This window comes from Coturnix japonica, chromosome Z (assembly GCF_001577835.2).
Source record: "Coturnix japonica isolate 7356 chromosome Z, Coturnix japonica 2.1, whole genome shotgun sequence".
NCBI lineage: Eukaryota > Metazoa > Chordata > Aves > Galliformes > Phasianidae > Coturnix > Coturnix japonica.
In genome coordinates, this window is record NC_029547.1 from 28060492 (window position 1) to 28082677 (window position 22186).

A 22186-nucleotide genomic window follows, 5' to 3' on the forward strand; every position below is an offset into this window, starting at 1 on the left:
GTTGACACTTATATTTGCTTTAGTGTATAATTTTTAGGTGTGTGTGCTTGAATAGCAAGATATAATTGTAACCTAATTCTGAAGATCAGCTATTTACTCACTGGGAGATCTGATTGCTATCTGTACAGCATATTCTGTTCTGTCAGTGAGCAGTGTTTTGGGGATTTGCAAGGTTTTGATTACAAAGTATAGCAATTTTGGAACATTTCTAGCAAGGCCAAGCTTTCATTTGGTCGCATCTCAAAAATAGAAATCCACTTAAAGATTAAGCTGAAAAAAAGCAATAGCCCAGAAGAGCACTGTTGGTGTGCTTGTGCTGATACACTACAGAAATGTGATGATCCTCTTGAACAGTTAGTAAAATAACCTGCTTGCACAGATCAGATTTTGCACCCTCCCACTAAGGAAAATCAGCACAGTGCTGTCTTTTCTTTATTTTCACTGAAGTCAGCACCCTCTTTTAGCAAGACACATATAGGTGCCCACCAGCAGTGCAGCAAGGGGGAAAGCGGGTGTCTGCAGCCCGGGAGAGGAACGCTCTCCACTTCCAGCCGGATGAAGCAGTCATAGCAGGACATGCTGTACATTCCTTTCACTATGAAAACACTGCTGGTTGTTTAGACATGACATATAGTCTATAGATAGAGAAGTATGTGTTTGTAAGGGCTGGGAAAAAAGGGAATGTAAAGAAAAATATGTACAGCGTACAAGCCTTTTTGTTTGCCAGAGATATTTTCATTGCATGGACTGGTTTCCCAGGCCCTGAAGTTGAATGTTCATTAGCATTTTCACAAAGGTCAGTTAATTATTCATGGCTTTATTACTGAATAGTTACTACCCATCCCCACATGAAGCAGGTAGAGTATGATACAGTGATGAATCACTGTTTTCTTAAGACATGGTGACTGTGTTCTCTTCTGTTGGAATGATGTGAATGAAAGCGTAGGATTTATCTATTTAGTAAAATATTTAGTCTGTTTATTTAGGTTACAAATTGGAAAATTTTATATTGAAGTGTTTTATGGTAGAGAATAATTACTGCCTGAAGAAAAACAATTATAAAAAAATAATATGAAGGCATAACCCACAAAATCAAAGCAAGTTATTCTATTTATGAATTTGAAAGAGAAATGCTTTCCATTGCCTGGGATGGTGTGAAGGGAGGACATGAAAGGTTTTCTGTAAGGATGCCATGAAACAAGAATACAATGTACTGGTTTATAACTGACTTCTTATTTTTCTTACTGTAACACAGAGATGAAGAGTTTTAGAAGAAACAACATGATAAGTAATTTTAATTTTATTTTATCTTCTCCAGTCATCTCAACTAGAACTCCACCTTCACCTTCACCATTGCCATTTCCAGCACAAGCTATTCTCCCTCCTGCCCCATCTAGTTACTTCTCTCATCCAACGATCAGATATCCTCCCCACCTGAATCCTCAGGATACTCTGAAGAATTATGTACCTTCTTACGACCCGTCCAGTCCGCAGACTAGCCAGGTACTGTAAAACCATGCAAACACTCCAAAAACAATCCAGTGAGGAATGTGTATCTCTTCCAAGCTGTTTATACCGATATCTCACTAGTTCTACTCTCAGAGAAAGCTGGGAGCTGGAGCACTTATTCCTATTTGGCATGGTGTAATAAAAGGAGCAAAATAGTCATATTGATTTGCTGTTGCTCTGCCAAGCAAAAGAAAAATGCTTGCACTGAGTGCTTTGCCAGCACCAACACCACCAATCCTCATCCCACATCCCTCCTGCAGGCTGGGTGCTGCTGTGGCCTGAGTGTCAGGACAGAGGTGGAGCCAGGCATCTGCTGATACATGCACACACATTTGCACAAATGCACATACATACATGTATATTTGCAGATCAGCAAATAAAGTCTGGCAAGGTAGCGCTTGCACTATTTCATAGACACCTGACATTGCACAGATGTAAAGACATTTAGTGAGCACAGTACAGATCCTTGGACTTGTTTTTCCTTCCTTCTGTAGAGAACATGCTGCGACAGATGAGTTTCTGGCTTTTACACTCATTCAGGCTTGTCTCTGATATTGAAAATTAACGTGGTTTTCATTAGAGAAGTAATTTGTAAAGGACTGTGTGCAAAACTGCTTTCCATGATAGCATCAGCACACAGCATTAACATGTGATCTGCACTATGGGATAAAGTGCAGCTGAGTCTTGGTCTGTCAATGCTTGGAGTATTTCCAGTGTCAACGTAATGTAATCTTTGCAGCTTGGGCTGGTATCTGGTTTTGCTGTTTTGTCTGAAATGCTCCTGTGGAGTCCTGTAGCTTGTGCACTAGCATGTATTTGGGAGAGCCTTGGGAATGCACTGAAGTGGCAGCAGGCAGGTTTTCCTGCTCCTAAGAATTAGGTTCCTTTGGAAAGGCTGTCTTATCAGGGTGAGGAGATTGTTGTGTTGATGGTTTTTTCCCCCCAAAATAATGGCAGACCTTTCAGTATGTGTTTCAGGCACAAGAGCAGTAGAACTTGAGACTGAGTCAAAGTTTCTATACTGAATAACAAATAAGGCCCCTCTGGGCTGTTCAGAAGGTCACTGTGGCTATTGTGCCCATGGGCAAATGCTCCAACCCAGCTGCATGACATTCTATGTATTAAAAAAAAAAAGAAGAAGAAAAAAGTGGGTCCATAAAACTAAAACTTAGTTTGACAGAGGGTCTTAACAAAGTGATTTTTGTTGGTTACAGTATTAATGCAAATTAAACCAAAAAGTGAAAATGGGGTATGTCAGCTTTAGAATACAAATTGCTAACTGTGCATGAATTGAAAGTCTTTCAGTCCCATATAGCATTTTTGCTGAGACTCAGCTGGGAACATTGCACGCAGAACCTGATTTCAATTTGTGTAAAATTTCCATGAATAATAAAGTCTAATTAAGACATCCATTAAAAGTCCTTAATGTTAATTCAGTGCGGAAAATCTTAAGAGTTCTACTGGATTTTTTTTTTTTTTTAACTGATGTCTTAATTAGGCACTATTATGGGAAAAATTATGCAAATTAAAATCAGGCCCTTAGTGTTATGTGTTTCTTTAATTATTCAGTGCTTGTTTTACTTACATTTTCATTTCTTATATATATTAAAAGTGCAGATTAGGTGATAATCTCAGATTGTTCAGTGTTCTGGCTTGGATCATCACTGAAAAAGCACATCAAGTAAAAGAAGTATATGACTTCCAGTCAGTTGACAAATGTATTGTCTTTTGATTTTCATATTGCAAACTGCATTCACTGAGGAAGAAGCACTTTCAACTCTTTGCCCAAGAAGAGTTTTACTCTCTTACCTTATCAGTAGTTAAAAGATTAATCTTTAAACCTTGAAAGGCAAAATTTTACTCTGCTGATCCTTTCAGAATTGTAGTGAACTGAAAACATTTCCTAATCTTGTGCTGTGGCACTGTAGGGAATAAAGGACAAATTGGCTTCAATTTACTACTTCTGTCACCTTTCATAACCTTTATATTAAGCTAATGTTTTTCATTTCATTTGATGTTTGATTTAGTTCCTGAGAAGAGGGGGCAGGGTTAAACAACACCAAGTATGGGATTCCAGGCATCTGCACCAGCTATTCTCTGCAATTTATTATAATTAATCAATATTATTACTGAAATCTCTTTTAAATTTAATTCTTTAAAGTTCACATCTCAGATATTGCCTGTTGCACACGCAGTAAAAATATCTCCAAACAGAGCAGCTAAAGGATGGCTATACAACCAGTAAAATAACAAGAATGTGTTGGGTTTTTTTGTTATTCGTTTGGTTGTTGTTGTTTGTTATTGTTTGTTGCTTAGGAAAAGAAGTTTCAGTGACAAACAGGAATTGTTCTGATACAATGGTGTGCTTTGAGCCAAACCAGTTTTTCTTTCCTAAATAAAACATGAATTTTTATTCAAATAAATCTAATTATTATAAAATGCAAAACTGCATCTGTAGGAATACCACATCAAATTTAATTATACTTTCCCACCTCAAAACATATTCATTTGGATTTCAAAAGAAGAACTATGATGATAGTTTTAATTTCAGCTTTGGAAATAGAAAGAATGGATACCCTGACAGCATTTACCTAAAATGAACTGTTCCTTCCCAACATCTTTCAGTAATACACTAATTTAGATTGTTACGACAAGCAACTGAGATGCCTTGTACTCCCCACAGCAATTTTGAGATTAATTACATTAGTGCTGCACTGATTATAGTGAGACAGTCATGCTATTCAGTGAAATACTTTTAAGTAAAATTAGTTTAAAGCTATAGAACTCCCATCGGTTTCCACTGGGGGAAACAGTGGGCAATTTTCTTGACACGATGTTAAATACCCCAAATTATGTGTGACGAACAGTCAGGAAGTGCAGATAGACCCTTTGGCTGCAGTGAAAAATGATGCAACAAGGGATGGTCCTAAACAAAAGAACCATAGCTTTAAGTTTCATGAGTTTCCATTTATTATCCCCTATTCAATCTGGAGAATATATAAACAAATGTATTGGACAGCAATGGATCTCTTCAGATATAGAGCTCAACCGGCCTGTGACTGGGAATCTAAGAAGTTCCCAAGATCCTGAGAATTAATGCACTTTCCACTAGTTAAGTAATTTTGCTGAGATCTTTTAACTGTGTTTAACTTTTTCATCTTAGCTTATCATATTAGTGAATGAGATTTTGTGTTTGAATATGTGTTGGTACTATGATGGGGTCTTGGTCACTCTGGTTAAATTGATACTGGTTGCTTCTTACATGCTTCATAAAAAATGAATCACTTGTTATATGTCTAATCTACCTACAGTATTTATCCATCTAAAGAATATTGTGGTCTTCAAATTCACTCCAGATTTTGAGCATGTATTTCCTTTTTGAATGGTTGCAGCAAAATGTTTGAATGCTTCGAAAAACTTACCTTCTGTGTGTGTGCTCATGTTCACAAACACTTAAAATGCATTGAGAGTGCATGAAACAATATAAAGGAACAAAACCATCAAGCACACCAAAAATGGTGTGGCTGAAGGCAAATCCAACGGCTGTAAACTTAATATTCTATCAAATTAAATAGAATCATTTCCTGATTGAGGTGTGGTGAATCAGAGGAGATGGGGTCTACAGGTGAGATGAAGGATATGGCAGTAATGCAAACAGTTAAGGTTAATCCTGCTGAAGGTGAATCTTGTTATCAGTGAGATTTTTTTTTTTTTTACTGAACCAAGCAAACAGAATTATACACTCTTGCAGACTCTTTGGGCTTGAATTATGAAGGGCACAGTTTACAGGTAACCTCCAGATTTTGTGATATTATTGGTGAAGTGTGCTGATCTCAGTGGCATGGTAATAGTGCTTCCAGTTTGTATGAGTTAATTATCTGACACTTTTCCTCTTAAAATAATGCCTCACATTTGTTATATACTGTGGTGCAAGTAAACCTATCAAAATACTGACTAAAATTCCCAGGTTATTAAAACATAATTTGTAGCAATGTGGGCCAGTTTGTAGCTTTATGTTTTAACAGTGTTATTTTTGTCTGAAGACAGAAATATCTGAACTGCTAGAGAAGAGTTGCTGCTGGAAGCTGGTGAGGCTGCTTGTTTTCCTCTTGTAACTGATTGGGATATTCAATTTTTGTTCAACAAAGGATGCATACACTTCTATGGAATTCCAGGCAGATACTTTGTCATTCTTCAGTACAATATCTTCAGTAATCTGGCAGTGAGGAGAGAATCCTTGTGAGGCTTTCTTTGGGCTGGGCAAGGGGTTCCCTGTTGGTTCTTAGGAGAAAAAGCCGAGTAAGCTGCCACAAATGATATATGTGCATGCAATTTCCATGGGATAGCCAGAAACTTTATTTATTGACATTACATAGTTTCAGCCTCTTGGGGAGGCGTACGTCAGAATTTTTAAGAAATCATCAAAGATTAAATAAAGCAATTTAATGGTTTTAACAGTAATTGGAAGGCAGAGAGTACTAGTTCAGGTTCCTGCTGACAAAGGACTTACAGATACAATTGCAATTCTAAATAATTACTTTGTATTTATTTACTCATTTTTAGTTTAATAAATACACAGCTATAAGTTTCTGGATTACATAAAATGCCATTAAGTCCAAATATACCTTTTGAACATTTACCTGCAAAGCAGTTTCCCATGCCTGCATAACATGGCTTGTTCAGTTAAAGAAAATATCCAAGGAAAAGTGAGTATTTCCTTTAATTTTTATGTCAACAAATAATTCACATTTTATTAACTCATGGGTAGAATTGTTGTTCAGAATGGAGGATTCTTCTGGAATCTTACAATATCCATATCTGAACAATGGACGTCAAAGCTCTGCAGCTGCTCTCAGTTTCAGCTGCTCTGTGTTAAGAGAAAAGTGTTTTCTCAAATGGATGAGATTCAGAACTTTATAGATCAAAGTCAACACCCTTATTTCTTTCAGAAAGTAATACAGATATGATGTTGTCAGCCAAGAACTGGCAATAACTTTTTTTTTTTTTTTTTTTTTTTCTCTGAAGCTAATTCCTCCAGACAGACAGGTAGCTGCGTGTCATACCTCCTGAAGCTTTTGTGTGGGATCTCTCAGTGAGGTCTGTGTAGGATGTGCTGTAGCAGTCAATTACTGAGGCACTGGAATGACTGCCCAGGGAGGTGGTGGAGTCACCATCCCTGGCAGTGTTCAAAAGGCGTCTGGATGAGGAGCTACGAGATACAGTTTAGTGGTTTGTTGCAGCTATGGTAATGGGAGGACAGCTGGACTGGGTGATCTTGTAGGTCCTTTCCAACCTTGTGATTCTATGATTTTTATGGAAAGTCTAGTGCGATGCATCCTCAAGAAAAGAGGAGAGAGGCACTATAAATGGGCTATAAATGTTTTTTTCTCTTAAGGCCATAAAGTGTACAGGAGAAAAGTCTCCATAACCTTGCTGTTTTTATAAATATTTTACAGAATTCCTGAGGTTCAACCCAAGGAGAAACTCTTATAGTGCTTTCTACAGTCTCAGTGGCAGTGTTTTGTTAATAATTTTTTTTTTTTTTTAATGACTAGAAGAGCGTCAAGACACTGTGATGTGTTACCCAGATAGGCAATATCTTGAGCATGTATTTTTCTACCCATTAGATGAAAACAGCTCCTGTGCTATTGACCTGACTTCCATGGAACGAATACAGGGATACAGGCAATATAATATTAAGATGTCCTATGAAAAACTTCTACCTTTGAAGATGGTTTGGTTTGTATCATATTACCAAAAAAAAAGATGTTGGGGAGAAGTAGAAAAATAGAAGATATTTCTTCTAATTCCTTTTAAATGTAGATTTTCGGAAACATCCATAACCCCTGTAGACTCCACAGAGCACAATAAAATGGACTTTCAAACAGAACTATTAATTATGAATTCCAAATTCAGAGATGTGGCCAGTAGATAACTCTTAAAATATTTTGTACAGTGGACCAGAGTATACAGAACTGACTCATCTGCATTTTCATAAACAAAATGAATTCATCCAGTAGTCTCAAAAGCACACTACTGTAGACAGTTTTGCCCTGTTATTCACCACCCACATGGGACTTGAACTGTCAAGAGGATGCAAGTGATAAAGGATTTCCAAACACAGCAGACCCAGCGTGGCAAGATTACACTCACTGGTAGATCTCTCGGTGGTAATCAGTTAACATTCTTGGGAAACACTGCTTCTCTTAATAAGCTTTTGTTCAGAGATGCAGATAGACTGCTCCTCAAGAGTAAGGTCTAGCTGGAGTAACATGATTTTTATTAAGTCCCAAAATTCTCTCTGAAACACATGCTGCAGTACTCTAAGTAGCTATATTAGAACAGTAAATTAATAAAAATGAATTGTGGTTTAAAAACAAAGTACATGTTATTATTTAAACAACTTAGTTGTTTATGTGAATTGTTGTCATACTAATCCCATATTACCGTTAGATTTGGGTGTCTCATCTGCAGGTGTTGGTATTGCAGCTTTAATATTGCAACAAACAGATTTTTTTTTTAGTGCTAGAAATGGTGAGCTATATGACAAAACACTGTTCAAAACTACAACTGAAAACCTACAATATAAAGGCTCTGATGTTTGGTAAAATCTGTGAATAGTAGTCCAAGGGGAGTGTGATTGACTACTGGTTACAAATCTGTTAACAAAATCCGAGCAGCGAAACCTGATACACTAACTTCTGATTTTAATAAAGTTTATATTAATATGTGTTACTAGTTTGCTTTCTGACTTCAGACCTAAGGATTTGTTGAAATTGTGTGTACTACAATCAGATATTAACTTTCTGAGTTAAGTTATGCTATATTTAAGACAGTCTGTGGCTCTGAGCATTTAAATGAGCTTATCTGTGATAATTCAAGATAGTGTGATATTAAAAAATGTAACACTAATCTAAAAATCAAGTTAGCCTCTAATCCAACAATAAAAAGTGTAGGACTATATAAGCTAGGGCTAAATTTGGCATTGTGTTTCCTTCTTTCTCTCATTTTCAAATACACAGCTTTTTTATCTAACACAGCTGCCTTCCTGTAATTTGCTTGAGGTTTATGCCTCAGGCTTCATCATTCTGCTTGTGAATCTATTGCGCAGATGTATTGATGCCTCAGTTGATGGTAACAGTTGATTTTTCACCTGTAAAGCATTAGTCTGAAGAATCTCTTCAGGGAAATCTGGAACTAGAGTTTATAATTTGTATTACGTACAAGTGTACTGCTGTTCTGTTCTGCAGGGTGAAAATGTTTACATGCAAATGGATTTAAAGTATATTCTTTCTTTTTCTTGTAATCCAGTGAGAAAAAGGTTTGCTGTTTTGAACCATATGCATATGGACTAAAGCTGGAGTCCATGTGAACCTACTGACTGGGATCTCTAGGGAACAGTAGAAGGTGATACATTGCTGTAAACTGTCCTGTATTCCAGCTGTGTCCATTTAATTAATTTGAGTCTGGCTTTGGAGACAGAACTGCTTTTGGAAGCTAATGACACTGCTGATTCAATCCATAAATTCCTTGGAATATTCTTCATTAGCATATCATAAAAGCAGATTGTTTTAGTAAGGGAATCTCAGTTGTTTCTGGGGTACACTAGCATGCCACATGAGCTAAGCATCCTAAGGTAGTCCCATAGTCACAGGTCTATGACTCCACTAAGAAGTTACCAGATGCAGTGGAGACCTACAGTGGGCTGCATGTATGGTTTGGTAGCAGGGAGGAGAAGGGGCTTACTGATGCAGCAGGGCTCCCAAATGCATGCCAAATGTTCAGTCCAAAGCAGAAAGCAAGTTGGGTAACTCTTAGAGTTTTTCTGAATTAAAATTAGTTAAAATTTTCACTTTCTTCTAAAGCAAGTAGAGTCAGATTTATGATCACCAAGAAACATAGTTTTAGATGCTGTTAGGCTTTTAAAGCAGAGCCTATGAGATAAAATTTCCTAAACCACTGCTATGATAGATCTCAAAGAAAACAGACATATCTACACATATTTTATATACTACTATTTTCTGTAGTATTAATATTCAATTTGTATTAGATTCTGAGTAAATTTTTCTCAAGAAGATACCCAGTGTATATTCTTTTGCATGTCATTTTCATTTAAGGTGTGTAGAGTAATAGGGATCTATTTAACTACTAAGTTTCACCTAGTGAATAAAAGTCTAGGTAACATATTAATTGTTTGGGTAAATGTGAAAGTTCTGTCATTCCTTTCCTTTGAAACAGTGCTGTTTCCTTATTCTGAAGGTACCTTGACAGCTGATTCTCTTTCACCAAACTGTTACTAAACTCCTGGTAGTAAGTGTTCAGTTTAAGCAATTAGGGATGCCAATAATATAGTGATAAATATCACCCAGTTCTTAATTTTACAAGATCTTGGAACTGCATGGCTGCTCTGGCCCAATCTCTTCCCTATCAACATATAGCTGAGTTTAGGAAGTAACCTGTTTACATTTGAAAGCAGTGGGAGTAGTTTAATTTGGGTGTAGTTTGTTGGCCTTTTCTCATCATATCTGGGCTTTTACCTTCCACTCTATGGTTTGTGATTTTAGAGGCAGAAGTAATCTGCTGGCTGCTCAGTATTCTTGTGAACACCAGACTGGTCTCCATTTGTGCTTACATTTTCTAGTTTAGTTTTAGGTGTTCTAAAGAATGAAACAGTGGGGCTGTTTGCAGAGTCTCATAGATCATGCTGCCAGGAAGTTTTTCCTGCTATTCATTTTAGATTTCCTCTTTCTCTATTTCATTCCATTACCCCTGGTTTATACTTCCTGTACTTTCCAAATATTTCCTTCCTCTTCTGTTTGTTTGTGCTCAACACATACTTGCAGAAATCGTTTCAGCCCACAGTTATTATTTTACCAATATAGTCACATTCACCTCTTTTAACCTTGCAGTGTATCAGTTGAATCAGGTCTTTTATCAGTCCATTTATTTCTCTGAGTAATTTCACATTTGAGAATATCCTTTTGCTAATAAGATTCTCAATACTTTTTATTTGGTACGACAGTATTTTAAAATACTTTCAATTCACAGAGTAGAGAATCAGTTTAAAAGCTGTCAGCTGCTGCTGAAATGACTACATTACTTGCTGATTTCTGCTGCTACATATTTACCATTAGAGTATGTACACTAATGCAGAATGTCTAAGGCGTGTTTAAACACTGTGTAAACACATACGTTTACCAATGAACACTGCCAAATTCAGATGCACCTATTTGAAGAGAATAGAATATTACCCTGATGACCTGTGTCATAAGGTCACATGCAGATCAACTCTTGTTGTTCACATCCTGTGAATCTGTGAATGATGTGGCTTTATCGTGGTCTCAACTTGCAGAGTTTCCATTACTAAATACTTCTGTGAAGAAGGCTTTTTGATAGGTGCTTTCTTTTTTGCTAAAAGTTATGATATTTGCAGTAGAGTTAGTGTATCCCAGCCCTCTCTCCTACTCCAAAACGTGAACGCTTATTTAGCCTTCCAGTATGTGTAATCTCTGCAGACAGCTGTGGTCAAATCTTGGTTACAATCCAAGCCAGAGTGGTATGGCACGTGGAAATAGAAGTTTTGTATCATTCATTTGCTCTTAATAGTTAGCACATCAGGGCTCATGCCTGGTCAGTTTAATCTTGTTATCATGGGACTTAGTGTGGTTCACAGCTGTGTGAATGGCAAATATGTTTTGAAACAATCTGATATATGCTACATCTGGAATGAAATAAAGCTCACTGAAAGGTAGTGCTACTAAATATGTAATACTTATCTGAGGAGAGCTTTTCTGTCAGATGAAAATATCTCATAGGAATTCATAGGTTTATTAAAACACCACATTCCAGCATGCAGTACTACAGCGATGGGCGTTCTGGATACCCCTATAATAGGTGGGTAGGTGCCTTAAACGCAATATGTATGTTTCACAAACAATTCTTTTGGTTTTGTTTTGTAGCCTAACAGCAGTGGTCAAGTAGTAGGGAAAGTGCCTGGCCATTTTACTCCAGTTTTGGCACCCTCTCCCCATCACAGTGCGGTGCGACCTGTGACCCTGACCATGACAGATACTAAGCCCATCACTACATCCACTGAAGGTGAGGCATCTTCACCTACAGCAACCAGTAAGTATTTCTCTAGGAAACAAAAAATGTCCATCAAAGATTAAAAATACCAATTTGAGGCCAGAAAAAGGCGCCTTTTCCTACTATTTGACCAAGTGGATGCTCATCATTTACATGGAGAGCAAATACATGATCTGATTGCAAGCTTTTCCTCTCCAAATTTCAACCAATGCATCATGTTGCAAGAAATAACATTTGTGACATGGCAAACAAAATGAAAAGGGAAAGCCTGCACATTTGACCACTATTCAAGAAAAAGAAAGCATGATAGTTCATTTAAGGTGGACGTTGGAATGACATTGAGAAGCACACCCAGACAACAAGGCTTTACAATGATCCGCAGATGGAATTCCAAACACAGACTGGATGATTTGCTCCTCAATGAGCTTTTCCTACAGAAATCAACCCTTTTTTACAATGCAAACTGAATCCGAGCTATGAGAGTTGCATACTGATATAGGTTGTGTCAATTTTAGCAAAAATAAATGACATGGCAAAAGAAAATTTCCATTTCTTTACATTGTTGAAGTGGATAGTCGATCCCCTGTTCTTTTCATTTATTTAAAAAACAAAAGCTTTCAAGTTTTATGCTCTTCTTACTACATGTTCAGGACCAGATTATTTACCCTATTTTCTTCAATGGAACTGCAGTTTTGGGAATAAGAACAAAGATATTACTAGGCAATGGGTAATTTTTTCTCTATTTTACTCTTCTTATTCTCAGTAATGCACTGACCTACCTTTTACTTATCTTCTGCACATCTATTGTCTTTGAACTTTTCTTCAGACTGGAGATATGCTACCAGTATTTATTAGATGTGAAGATTTTTAGGAGTCACTTCTCATCAATTTGGAAGAAACCTAATTTGTTAAAAATAAGAATCTCTTTAGGACCAACTACATTTAACTGAGTTGCTTTAGAAATAATGAGATTTTGAAGTATGATTCTATTCCAGAACTGTTGGATTGGCATTAACTGAGACCACAAAATCCTCTTTAAAACATATAAACTACCTCAAACCACCTCATTAGAATATGAAGCAGAAACAGCACTCAAATGCATGTGAGTGGCAAGATTTAAAGGAGTAAAAATGGTTATAATTTTTATTATAAAAATACTATAGTAAATCTTGGACAAACTACTGCTTACCTATATCCTCATATGGATAGATTTGTGCCCATGTTTTAGGTATTATTTTAGTATAACTGAAGGTTACTGAGAAGAGTTTAGTGGCACAGTGTATCTGTATCTTGTTTGTTGTCATATGGTCCAGTTCTTGTAGTTCTTGAGAATAGCTGGTTTTAGCAGCAAACATGAAGTTGCTGCTGTAAATTTTTGTTATAGAATAGGTTGGAGTACAACAGGTTAATACATCATTTCAACTATTCAACATCACATTCTCCTTCCTGCTTGACATGGCTGTAGGCGTACCAAGCATTGGTCTCAGATTAGGTCAGAATCTCTTAAACATATGGTAATAAGAATAAACACAGTGTCAGGATGTGCACTGGGATGCTTTCTGGTAGTCTGACCATAAGACTGTTAGAAGACAGCAATCCTAACCCGTTCATTAATTGTTGTCTTACTACTAAAGGAAAAAAAAAAAAGGATTGAATTTTGAAATTGAGTTTACATCCAGTTTTGCTTAAATTTCATTGGAACTTTGGCTCACAAATTACCTTGTGAACGTTAGTAAATCTTTCATTGGATAACTGAAATAAGGCCTGTTCTTGCTTCCACAGCAGTACCTCCAATGTAGCAGTACCTCCAGCAGTAGCTCCAATGACTGTCACAACAGTGTAGAAGTCACAGTAATAAAGCATACACATTTTATTGGAATGTGCCACTTCTGCACAAAATAGCATAATCATGCTACATATTCAAAGTGCTATGGTTCTGAGAGCAGTGCAATTGTGTTTCTGTTTGGTAAACCCTACTGAAACTGGTTTGGTGACTGGCAGAGAAAAATAAGTGAAGGAACATGGCTTTCTGGAGAATTAAATAGCAAAAATGAGGTATTATGTCCTGCTGGTACAAAAATTATAAATGAATCTATACAGACTGCATTATCAACCTCAACTTACCTGCCACAGGAAGTGGTAAAGTGTTAACCTAGTGGAAAGACTGAGCCTGAAGTTTGTTCCAAGGCATAATTTTACCTTTATTTGCAATAAATTATTGATATTTTCAAAACGTGTAAGTATAAATAAAACATACACCTGGCCAGCAAGTTTTTATTACTAGTGTGATGAGAATTATATGACAAATGATTAACACTGCTTTTTATTCTGAAGTAAAACAGCAGAATTGCTTTGATAATATTTGAAAATATTATCAAATTTATAATACTTAAGGAGTGCTATGACCTCCATCATAATTTCCTTCTCAGTATCTGGTTCATTTTTATGATGGTTTTCCAAGAAAGCCTTTTTTTAACATAGGAAGTCTTTAATTATTTTTTTGTTTGTTTGTTTGTTTATCTATTTATTTATTTTAAGTGACAGATATCATTTGCTTGTAATTGCCTTGTAACTTTAATACAAATTAGATCCTCACTAGCATACTTCTGTACGTCTGTTCAATTTGATTAGCTCTGCTTTGTCTGCCAACAAATTTCCAGGCTACTGTGCTGTGAGATGCAGTTTGGACATCTCCATGTGAGAAAGTGGAGTAAGATCACCTACCCCTTTTTTTAAGCACCACCTAAAGCCATGAGAAGGTAATAGTTTTTAGGGATTATTGACAGACCAGACAGGAACGTGATCTACAGGTGAAGAATCATAGCACTTGCCATCCTCTTGCTCCTCAGAAATGGATTTCTTTTAGTTTTTGTAGCACAGAAGGAACAAACTTTCTTAAATTGTCCTGTTGGGAAAATGTTTCCTGATGCATAAAGTAGCTGAATATTTAATACCATATTTCACAATAAAAGTTATCTCCCATCTCACGGAACTACTAATGAGATTGTACCTTTTCTACAAAGGACTTTAAAGAGTAATTTCATACCAGACTGATTTTTTGTTTTCAATTTTTGTTGTTCTCTTACAGTTTGGTGAAGGACAAAAGCAGCAGTAAAACCACAATAATTAATATTTACATTTTTTCTCACATTAACATCTCAATAATTTCACTGGTGCCCTAGACTGGTGTAATGGAAATGAGAACCAGACTTGAAATTCTTTCAAATATATATATTATTTAATTAGTTGTCAAAAAAAATGTGTTGTTCTGACAAACTTTTATTTAACAAGAGTCAACACTGATTTATGCATGCAGCTTCCATTGAAGTTTGTAGGAATTTGCACATGCCTCTGACTATGGTCCAACTTTTCTTTTGCATTCTATTAAAGCCTAAGTGAAGGAAAAAATAGACACATCCTATATATTGCAAAATCATAACTCTGGATATCTGTACTGTACCTGCACAGGGTAATAGTTACGATAGGTTGGTATCTTTATCAATCTGTTTTGTTCTTCCTTAATCAGCCTACACAGCTTCAGGCACATCCCAAGCCAATCGATATGTGGGACTAAGCCCAAGAGACCCATCCTTCCTACACCAGCAACAGGTGGGCAAGTTTCACATAGGTGTAACAATATAGAGAAGTTTTTGCAATATTACCTTTCTACGTTCTGCCACTGTTATCTTGGATTAGAATGGGAACTTAAAATTTTCAGTATTTGTCGTCGGAAGGTGTAGTTTATTCAAACCTATACTGAATCACTTCAGAAACATGAATGTAGATTATGCTTTATTTCTTAGATTTATGCCGTCTTAAGGAACTTCTAATCATATTTCTTCCATTTTGCAATTTTTGAGAGCTAATATATGCAATCTTTAATTGGCTTTTAGGAATGAGAATTAGATATATGAGGATCAAATAATAATTTAGAAGCAAAATTTTCAAACAGAATAGTTCAATTTACTATTTTCACACTACATTGAAAGCATTTTCTAAATGTTTAAGGCAACATTTCTGCTTTTTATTTTTAGAAAATTAAATATAAACCCAAATTATCAGTACAACACATACCAGTTTCCAGTTTAATAAGTTTACATTGATCTGCAGATCTCAAATGTGAGAAAAACATGGTTTTATTCTAGTTTCTTATATCATTTATGCTTCAGGAAGCATTTTAAATTTCACATCTTGTTAATACTGCAAATTTAATCAAATGAAATGGCTATCCAAACTGTGAAAATATACAGCCAAGATTAATAATAGCTTACAAACCAAATATCCACAGTCAATTTCAAGGCCACAAATACACAGAAATCCTACACTGGTAATAACAGGAAAAAATTTCAACACCTTAGAGCATCACCATATTTTATGATATGTGTTTGTGTTGCTCCTGTATCTTAGCAGGAGAGGAGTTTGAAATTAGCACCATTCAAAATGTTACAAGGAAAACAGTGAATGTGGCAGTAAAAAATGAGCTGTTAAATGGCCCTCAGTCTTTTCTGTGATTGCCATGATGTAGCAGATGTGTGCTTCACCTGGAACCCCCTCCCTCTACCCAAATCCCAGGGCAAGGTAGCGGTATGGCTGCTTTTGAGGTCACCGCATGCAAAAGAAAATCTCAGAAAATCTTAAAGATGATATTCAAGACAGTTGACACATTGCCAACTTATTTGTTAACCACCAAGATCTCCCAGGAAACAGCTATATGCACTTAAAAAATATAAAATCAACTGGTTTTGCCATCAGTTGTTTCACTGATGTATTGTTTACTCTAAAGATCACTGCATTATGAAATGTGTTTTAGTTACTACAACATTTTTGAAGCTATACAATGTCATTATACACAGTTTATTTGATATGCACACAAGATCTTTCTTTTTAAAAAGTACATTGTTATTTCTGGATTTTTTTTTTCCATGTGATATTTTACAGAGTATCCTTTGAAAAGTCTCTGACACCCAATTAGTTTGCACAAGCAGCTTTTTTTCCACATGCATATATAGACAATTACTATTTTTTTTTCCTAAAATTCGCTACTTCTTAAATCTATTCCACCTACCTCCAGGTTCACTGAAAGAATTACAAGCTTCTTCTCACGTGCCTTGAAGTTGGTGGCTGAACACTTAATTTTCTGTTGGCTGGGATTATTATATGTACATTATATAATGCTTATTTCATGCTTCCAACATATTTTAGGCTTTGTTTAGACAAATAAATTCGGAGATTATAGCCGCATCTTAGGAATGTAAATGTGAGGGCAATCCCTGTTATTAGTGTTCACATACACTACATCTTACACCCCTTTTCTTGGTAAAATGTGTGGCCAAATGGCTTAGGTGAAAGGTGAAAATAAGTTAGGTCTCCGACACACTTCATAAACACTGTGTGAAACCAGTGTTCTCCATTCTGAATTATGTTCCTTCATACTCTTGCCATGTTAATTCCAAAACATCAGTTGGTGACCAGTAGACTGAAAAAAATTGTGTTATGGTTTCACTTTTGTTATGAATTCTTTATTCTTTTGTAACTTAAACAATGAATATAGGTGTACATTTGCCTGAGTGTTTGATGTATGTGTGTGTGAATGGTTACACACACAAATATCTAGAAAATTAGAGAATAGTGTGCATTGCTTTAAACCAAGTGAAAGAAGAGGCTGCTTTAACAATAAAGCTTTTCCAAGTGGGTAAGTGCAAGCACATAAGTGCATATAAGTCACCTTCACCCACTTAAATCCTAAAGAGATCTCAAAGATGATAATGCCGTATATGTTTATTACCTAGAAAGTGTGGCACAGCACTGAAATTGTCAAAACTTCAATAGAGTAAAGGTTATCCTTTGTGAGGCAGGAATTAGATTGATTTACTATGTCCTTTCATTACTTTATAACAATTTAAAAGAGACCACTCTTCCTGTGGCCAGTTTTAAATGCATTTGCTTTAAAACATCTCGTGATGAATGGAAAGGAAAATCAAGAGGTACATGAAATAAAGGCAATCAATCATTTTGTATTAGCTGAGAGAAATTCTAAATTAGAAAGGCAATGGTTTTAGTTCCAGAGAGGTCCTTTAAGCATTCACCATACCCTATAACATACATTGACCCCACAAGAATAAATATTGTCACCACCACATTTTTTACTTCATTGGAGGAGTCTTTATAGAGATTTATTCTCTCTGGTTATGAGAAATATTGGCATCTACTCTTGAATACCTTTCTGTTGTTAAAAAAAAACCAGGATGTAACCTACATAAAGTACAGTAATTTCAATACATTAAAAAGTTACAAATACAGTTTGCAATATACTTTACAGAGCATTTTGTCAAAGTAGTAGTTTGCTGGAACTTCTGATAAAATACATACATATAGTACATATATGTGTATGGTATATACATATGTACATACAGTAAAACTACCTGGAATAATTGCATTTAGATGGGTAGTACTAAATACAATTTTGAAAGAAGCAGTGACACCTATGGTTACAGTTTGCGTTTAGTGATCTGGATACTTTGAAAGTATGCTGTTGTATGCATTACCTAGCAAGCTGTCTTAATCAGGAAGACATGCATCTAATGAGAATTTGTAACTCTGCAGATTGATTTCTGGCGTATTTACTCATAGGTCTTCCTGCTACTTGACTTGACATGCCAGATACTTCTATATGATGACATTAATAGTTAAAAAACAATTATCTTGCTCAAGTGGCAGCTATAAAGTTATATTGGTCTTAGCATATTATTATCACTATTGATGACAGCTTCCCAAAAATGTCTATTACAAATCATCAATGACTACTTGGTTTGGTTTTCTCAGTTCAGCGTCAGCTTCTGAGTATTGTCAAGTGTTGATAATGCAATTGTAGGGAGAGATTCCTAATGAGGGGAAAGGAAGTGACAGGAACTATAACTGAGTCAGACCACTTTTCTTAGTTTTGCTTCTGGTGATTGGTGAGGTTATTTCATGAAAATGAGTCCAGTGCTCAATGTTCATCATCTTTGCTGAGACACAACTAACTATGCATAAAGGAAAGGTTGGATAATCTTCACGATGGTAGGGAAGTATCTTCTCCCATTCTATTCTTTATTTGTTTTGGTCACTGTTTACCTATTTATCTACTGAGGATCTACAGTTTCTAAGTTAGAGGATGAACCAGAAAACTGAGGTAGTTCTGTCAGTTCAGACTATAGATGCTCAGCTAAAGGTTGATGTTGTTTCTGGCTGTATACATAGAGTGTTGCCAGAAATAGTAGTCATGGACCTTACTTGTGAATGCAACATTGAGAGATGGATGAATAGATGATCACAAGACAGACCATCACTTATATTTATCGGAAGCACAGACAAATTGATTCACAAAGAATAAGATTTCTGTGACATGTAATGACATGTAATTAGCAGATTTTCTTTCTTGAGGTTTTGTTGTTGTTGTTGTTTTGTTTTTCTTGTTTTTTTGTTTTTTTTCATTTTAATGCACCTTGGAGCCTGAGATTCCTGACTGTATTTCAAAGCAGAAAATATAAACTGGTTAGATATGGAGGTCTGTGCAAACAATGACTCTAAAACTTTACTGTCATGGTAAATTTTCCTAACTAATGCCAGCCCAATTGTCAGTGAACTGATAGAATCCTCCAGTCTATGCACCGATTAACAAAATGGCATAGTTTTCACTAGAGCTTGGAGTTTCTGTGTGGTATGCATGATATTCACACAGCTATGACATTTATGACTGATACATTTGCAGTGTACACAGTAATAAGAAACACTTGAGATCTCTTAAAATCAGAAAGCTGCAGATAGCTTTTTGATTCCTAGTATGAGACTGCCCTGCTCCTTTGATAGGAAGTAGTTCCTTCCAGATGTATTCTTTAGTTACTGAATCCCAGAGATCAAAATGAGATTCTCCTCATTCCGTCCATCATGAAAGTTTTAAATGTAAATGTCCACTGAAAGTAAAGTATCTGTTTTTAAAATGTTTTAGGTGAATGTTGCTTTTGCTTTCAGCAGAGCTGAAAGAAAGAGCACAAGTGGACTCTCAACCAGAAATTCTCAGTAAAGCCAGGAAACAGGTTATCAACACTTAAGCTGCTCTTATTGTGTCCCTCATCATAATTGACAGTTTGACGTAAAACTTGGCCATGTGAACACCAGGGAGGTATGTAAATGGATAAGAGGTCAGTTTTCACATATGCTTACTGAAAAGGAAACACATTTAAAGGAAGTTTTAGCCAAAACAATGACAATATGCAAATGTTCAGCTTTATGAGCTTTTTTCCAGCTAGCAGAAACTATAGCAGAATCTCACATTACAGTCTCCAAGATACTTACCCATTTTCACTAGTAATCACAGAGGCTTGAAATGAATCTGATGGGCCACTCTTTCAATGGGAAAACACAAATCCTGCTTAAATGTTAACCTCTGAAATTATTCAGATGATTAGAGATTGAGCTGTTGACTGTGGGATTATAATGTAGGTAAGATTTCCCTAGTTAAAAGTCTGTAGGACTTGTACTTGGAAGGTGCCCAGTTGAAACTGAAAAGGTAGAAATAGCGAGATCTGTCTCTTGGCTAGGGCTTCATATTGGTTTGTCTCAAAGTACTGGAAAGCACTGGAAAAAAACAAAAATCACTCTCCCTGTGTTTTACAGAGGGCAAAACAGGAGCAGGGAGGTAGTGCTTGACTCCATTGCTACCTGGGCCTTTGGCCCATTTCCATGATGTTGTTGAGTTGGTAAGGGAGTTGCACTGTTTTCTGGAGAAATATTTGTAGGCCAGGTGGTGCAGTTTCCGGCAGGCTTTGAGCTCCCTGCTACTGGACAAGCAAGGGCACATCCCAGGGACTGCAAACTCCAAACACAGCTCCGCACACTGGGGTAAGATTAGGCTGCATGTCAGGTTTCCCCATCTACTGCAAAGCTGGGCACACTTTTGCTCCTCAGTGTACGGATCCATGTTCTTTCTTCCTGTGGGTTAAGTGAGAGAGAAGTAAAACGTCATTGCTGGTATTTTGTGGGTAGGTGTTACTGTTGCTTGCCTGCCTGGAGATGAAGAAGCTATGGGATTGAAGTGCAGGCCACTTCCAGCAGACTTCTAGGAGGGGCTTCTGCCACAGCACAAGTGGCAAAATCAAGTCATTTATTTTGCAACCACAGCATATTTATGAGAAAGCTAGTCATGTTTTTCAGCATTTATTAACTGTCTCATGAGGACTATTTCTTAAGTCCTTCTCCTAAGGAATCTCAGTTTTCTCAAGCAGACTGCAACTAGTTTCCTGCCTCTCCCTTTCATATTTCCTGCTCCAAACATCTCCTAGGTGGCTTATTGCGGGTGAGAGTGAATTGCCTTCTCATCTGCAGTTAACACTGTGGTATAATTTTAGAAGTCAGTCAATTTACTCTGAGGACTGCAACTGGCCAGAAAGCTTTCAGCATGACTCCAGACAAAACGTAGTGCTCAAAATACTGTACTGAAGTGCCCCTCATCTTTCCAAAGCTAGGTACTCACGTTAGGACTGTGTTCCCAGGCTTTCCCTACTGGGCTGTCTGGATGTCCTCCAAGGGCAGTGCTCCTGCTGCTGCTGTAAGCAGACATCTTCCATCAAATGCAGGCAGGACTCGCTGAGGCCTTTTAAGCCCTTCCAGACCTCTTACCCAGAAAGCACTCAACAGCACGTGAGGGATGCAGATGACTTTGAAAGGGATATTTCCAAATACTTTCAAATGTATATTTCTAAATCTTGGACTGTTTTCTTAGACATCATGGTCTCCAGGCAGCAGTCATTTCTGAGAGGAAATTTTATGTGAGGTTGAAAAAAAAGAAAACCATTTTCCTGGCAGGTTAGCTTTTAAAGACAACACCACAGTTATGTTAGCCTGCATAGGAATGCAAAGCAACAGAATGTAACATGGGGAAAGTGGTTTTAAGTGCAGCTGATGCCATCCTGCTTTTTATATATGCAATTATCAGGCAGACCTGCAGTGGTTTGTGTTGACAGTACTACAAGGAGGCATGGCTGGTGCAACAAAAAGCACTACACTTTACACTAGTTATAGATTTCATCCAACATTAGTCTATACATATATGTGCATGCAGTAGGTCTATAGCATATGTAAAATGTATGCATTCTATAACTATCACAACAGTATTTATATGTGTATGTGTTGGTGTTGTGCTATGTATGATTGTATTTAATATGATGTATGCCAGTACTAACAGACACTAATGACATGGATTTGAAAAGCTCTTTTTGGAGTTCTTACTGATAACTTTAATGCATTAACTGCACATATGGAAAGTTTTTGTTTATACTGTGGGAAAAATATCACAATTTAGTGCAGGAGCTGATTTTATTAAAATGTAGTGTAAACTGCTTTCCTCATATTGCAAATGCAGTCAGGTTCTATTGAAAACTAAGTACTCGCCTAATTTTTGAACTAGACCTAAGCACATAGAAATGTTTATAACACTAAGGTTAGAGTATTAATATTTTTCTGCTTATTATCAGCCAAATACCATTTATTCATACATTTCATATTTTATGAAAGAAGAAACGATTTTCTTCTTCTTCTTCTTCTTTTTTTTTTT

At 36.5% G+C, this 22186-nt stretch overlaps 1 protein-coding gene across 7 annotated transcripts in view; it reads left to right on the plus strand.

Moving 5' to 3' along the window:
• Window positions 1-22186, plus strand: part of NFIB (nuclear factor I B) — a 68265-nt gene that overhangs the window by 31549 nt on the left and 14530 nt on the right. For 3 of the 7 annotated variants that reach the window (XM_015849009.2, XM_015849008.2, XM_015849007.2), the window contains 3 exons: window positions 1319-1503; window positions 11469-11634; window positions 15122-15204. In XM_015849009.2, the coding sequence (XP_015704495.1) occupies window positions 1319-1503; window positions 11469-11634; window positions 15122-15204 (434 nt within the window). The remainder of the gene's footprint in view (window positions 1-1318; window positions 1504-11468; window positions 11635-15121; window positions 15205-22186) is intronic. The other 4 variants (XM_015849010.2, XM_032441236.1, XM_032441237.1 and 1 more) reach the window with 3 other exon arrangements.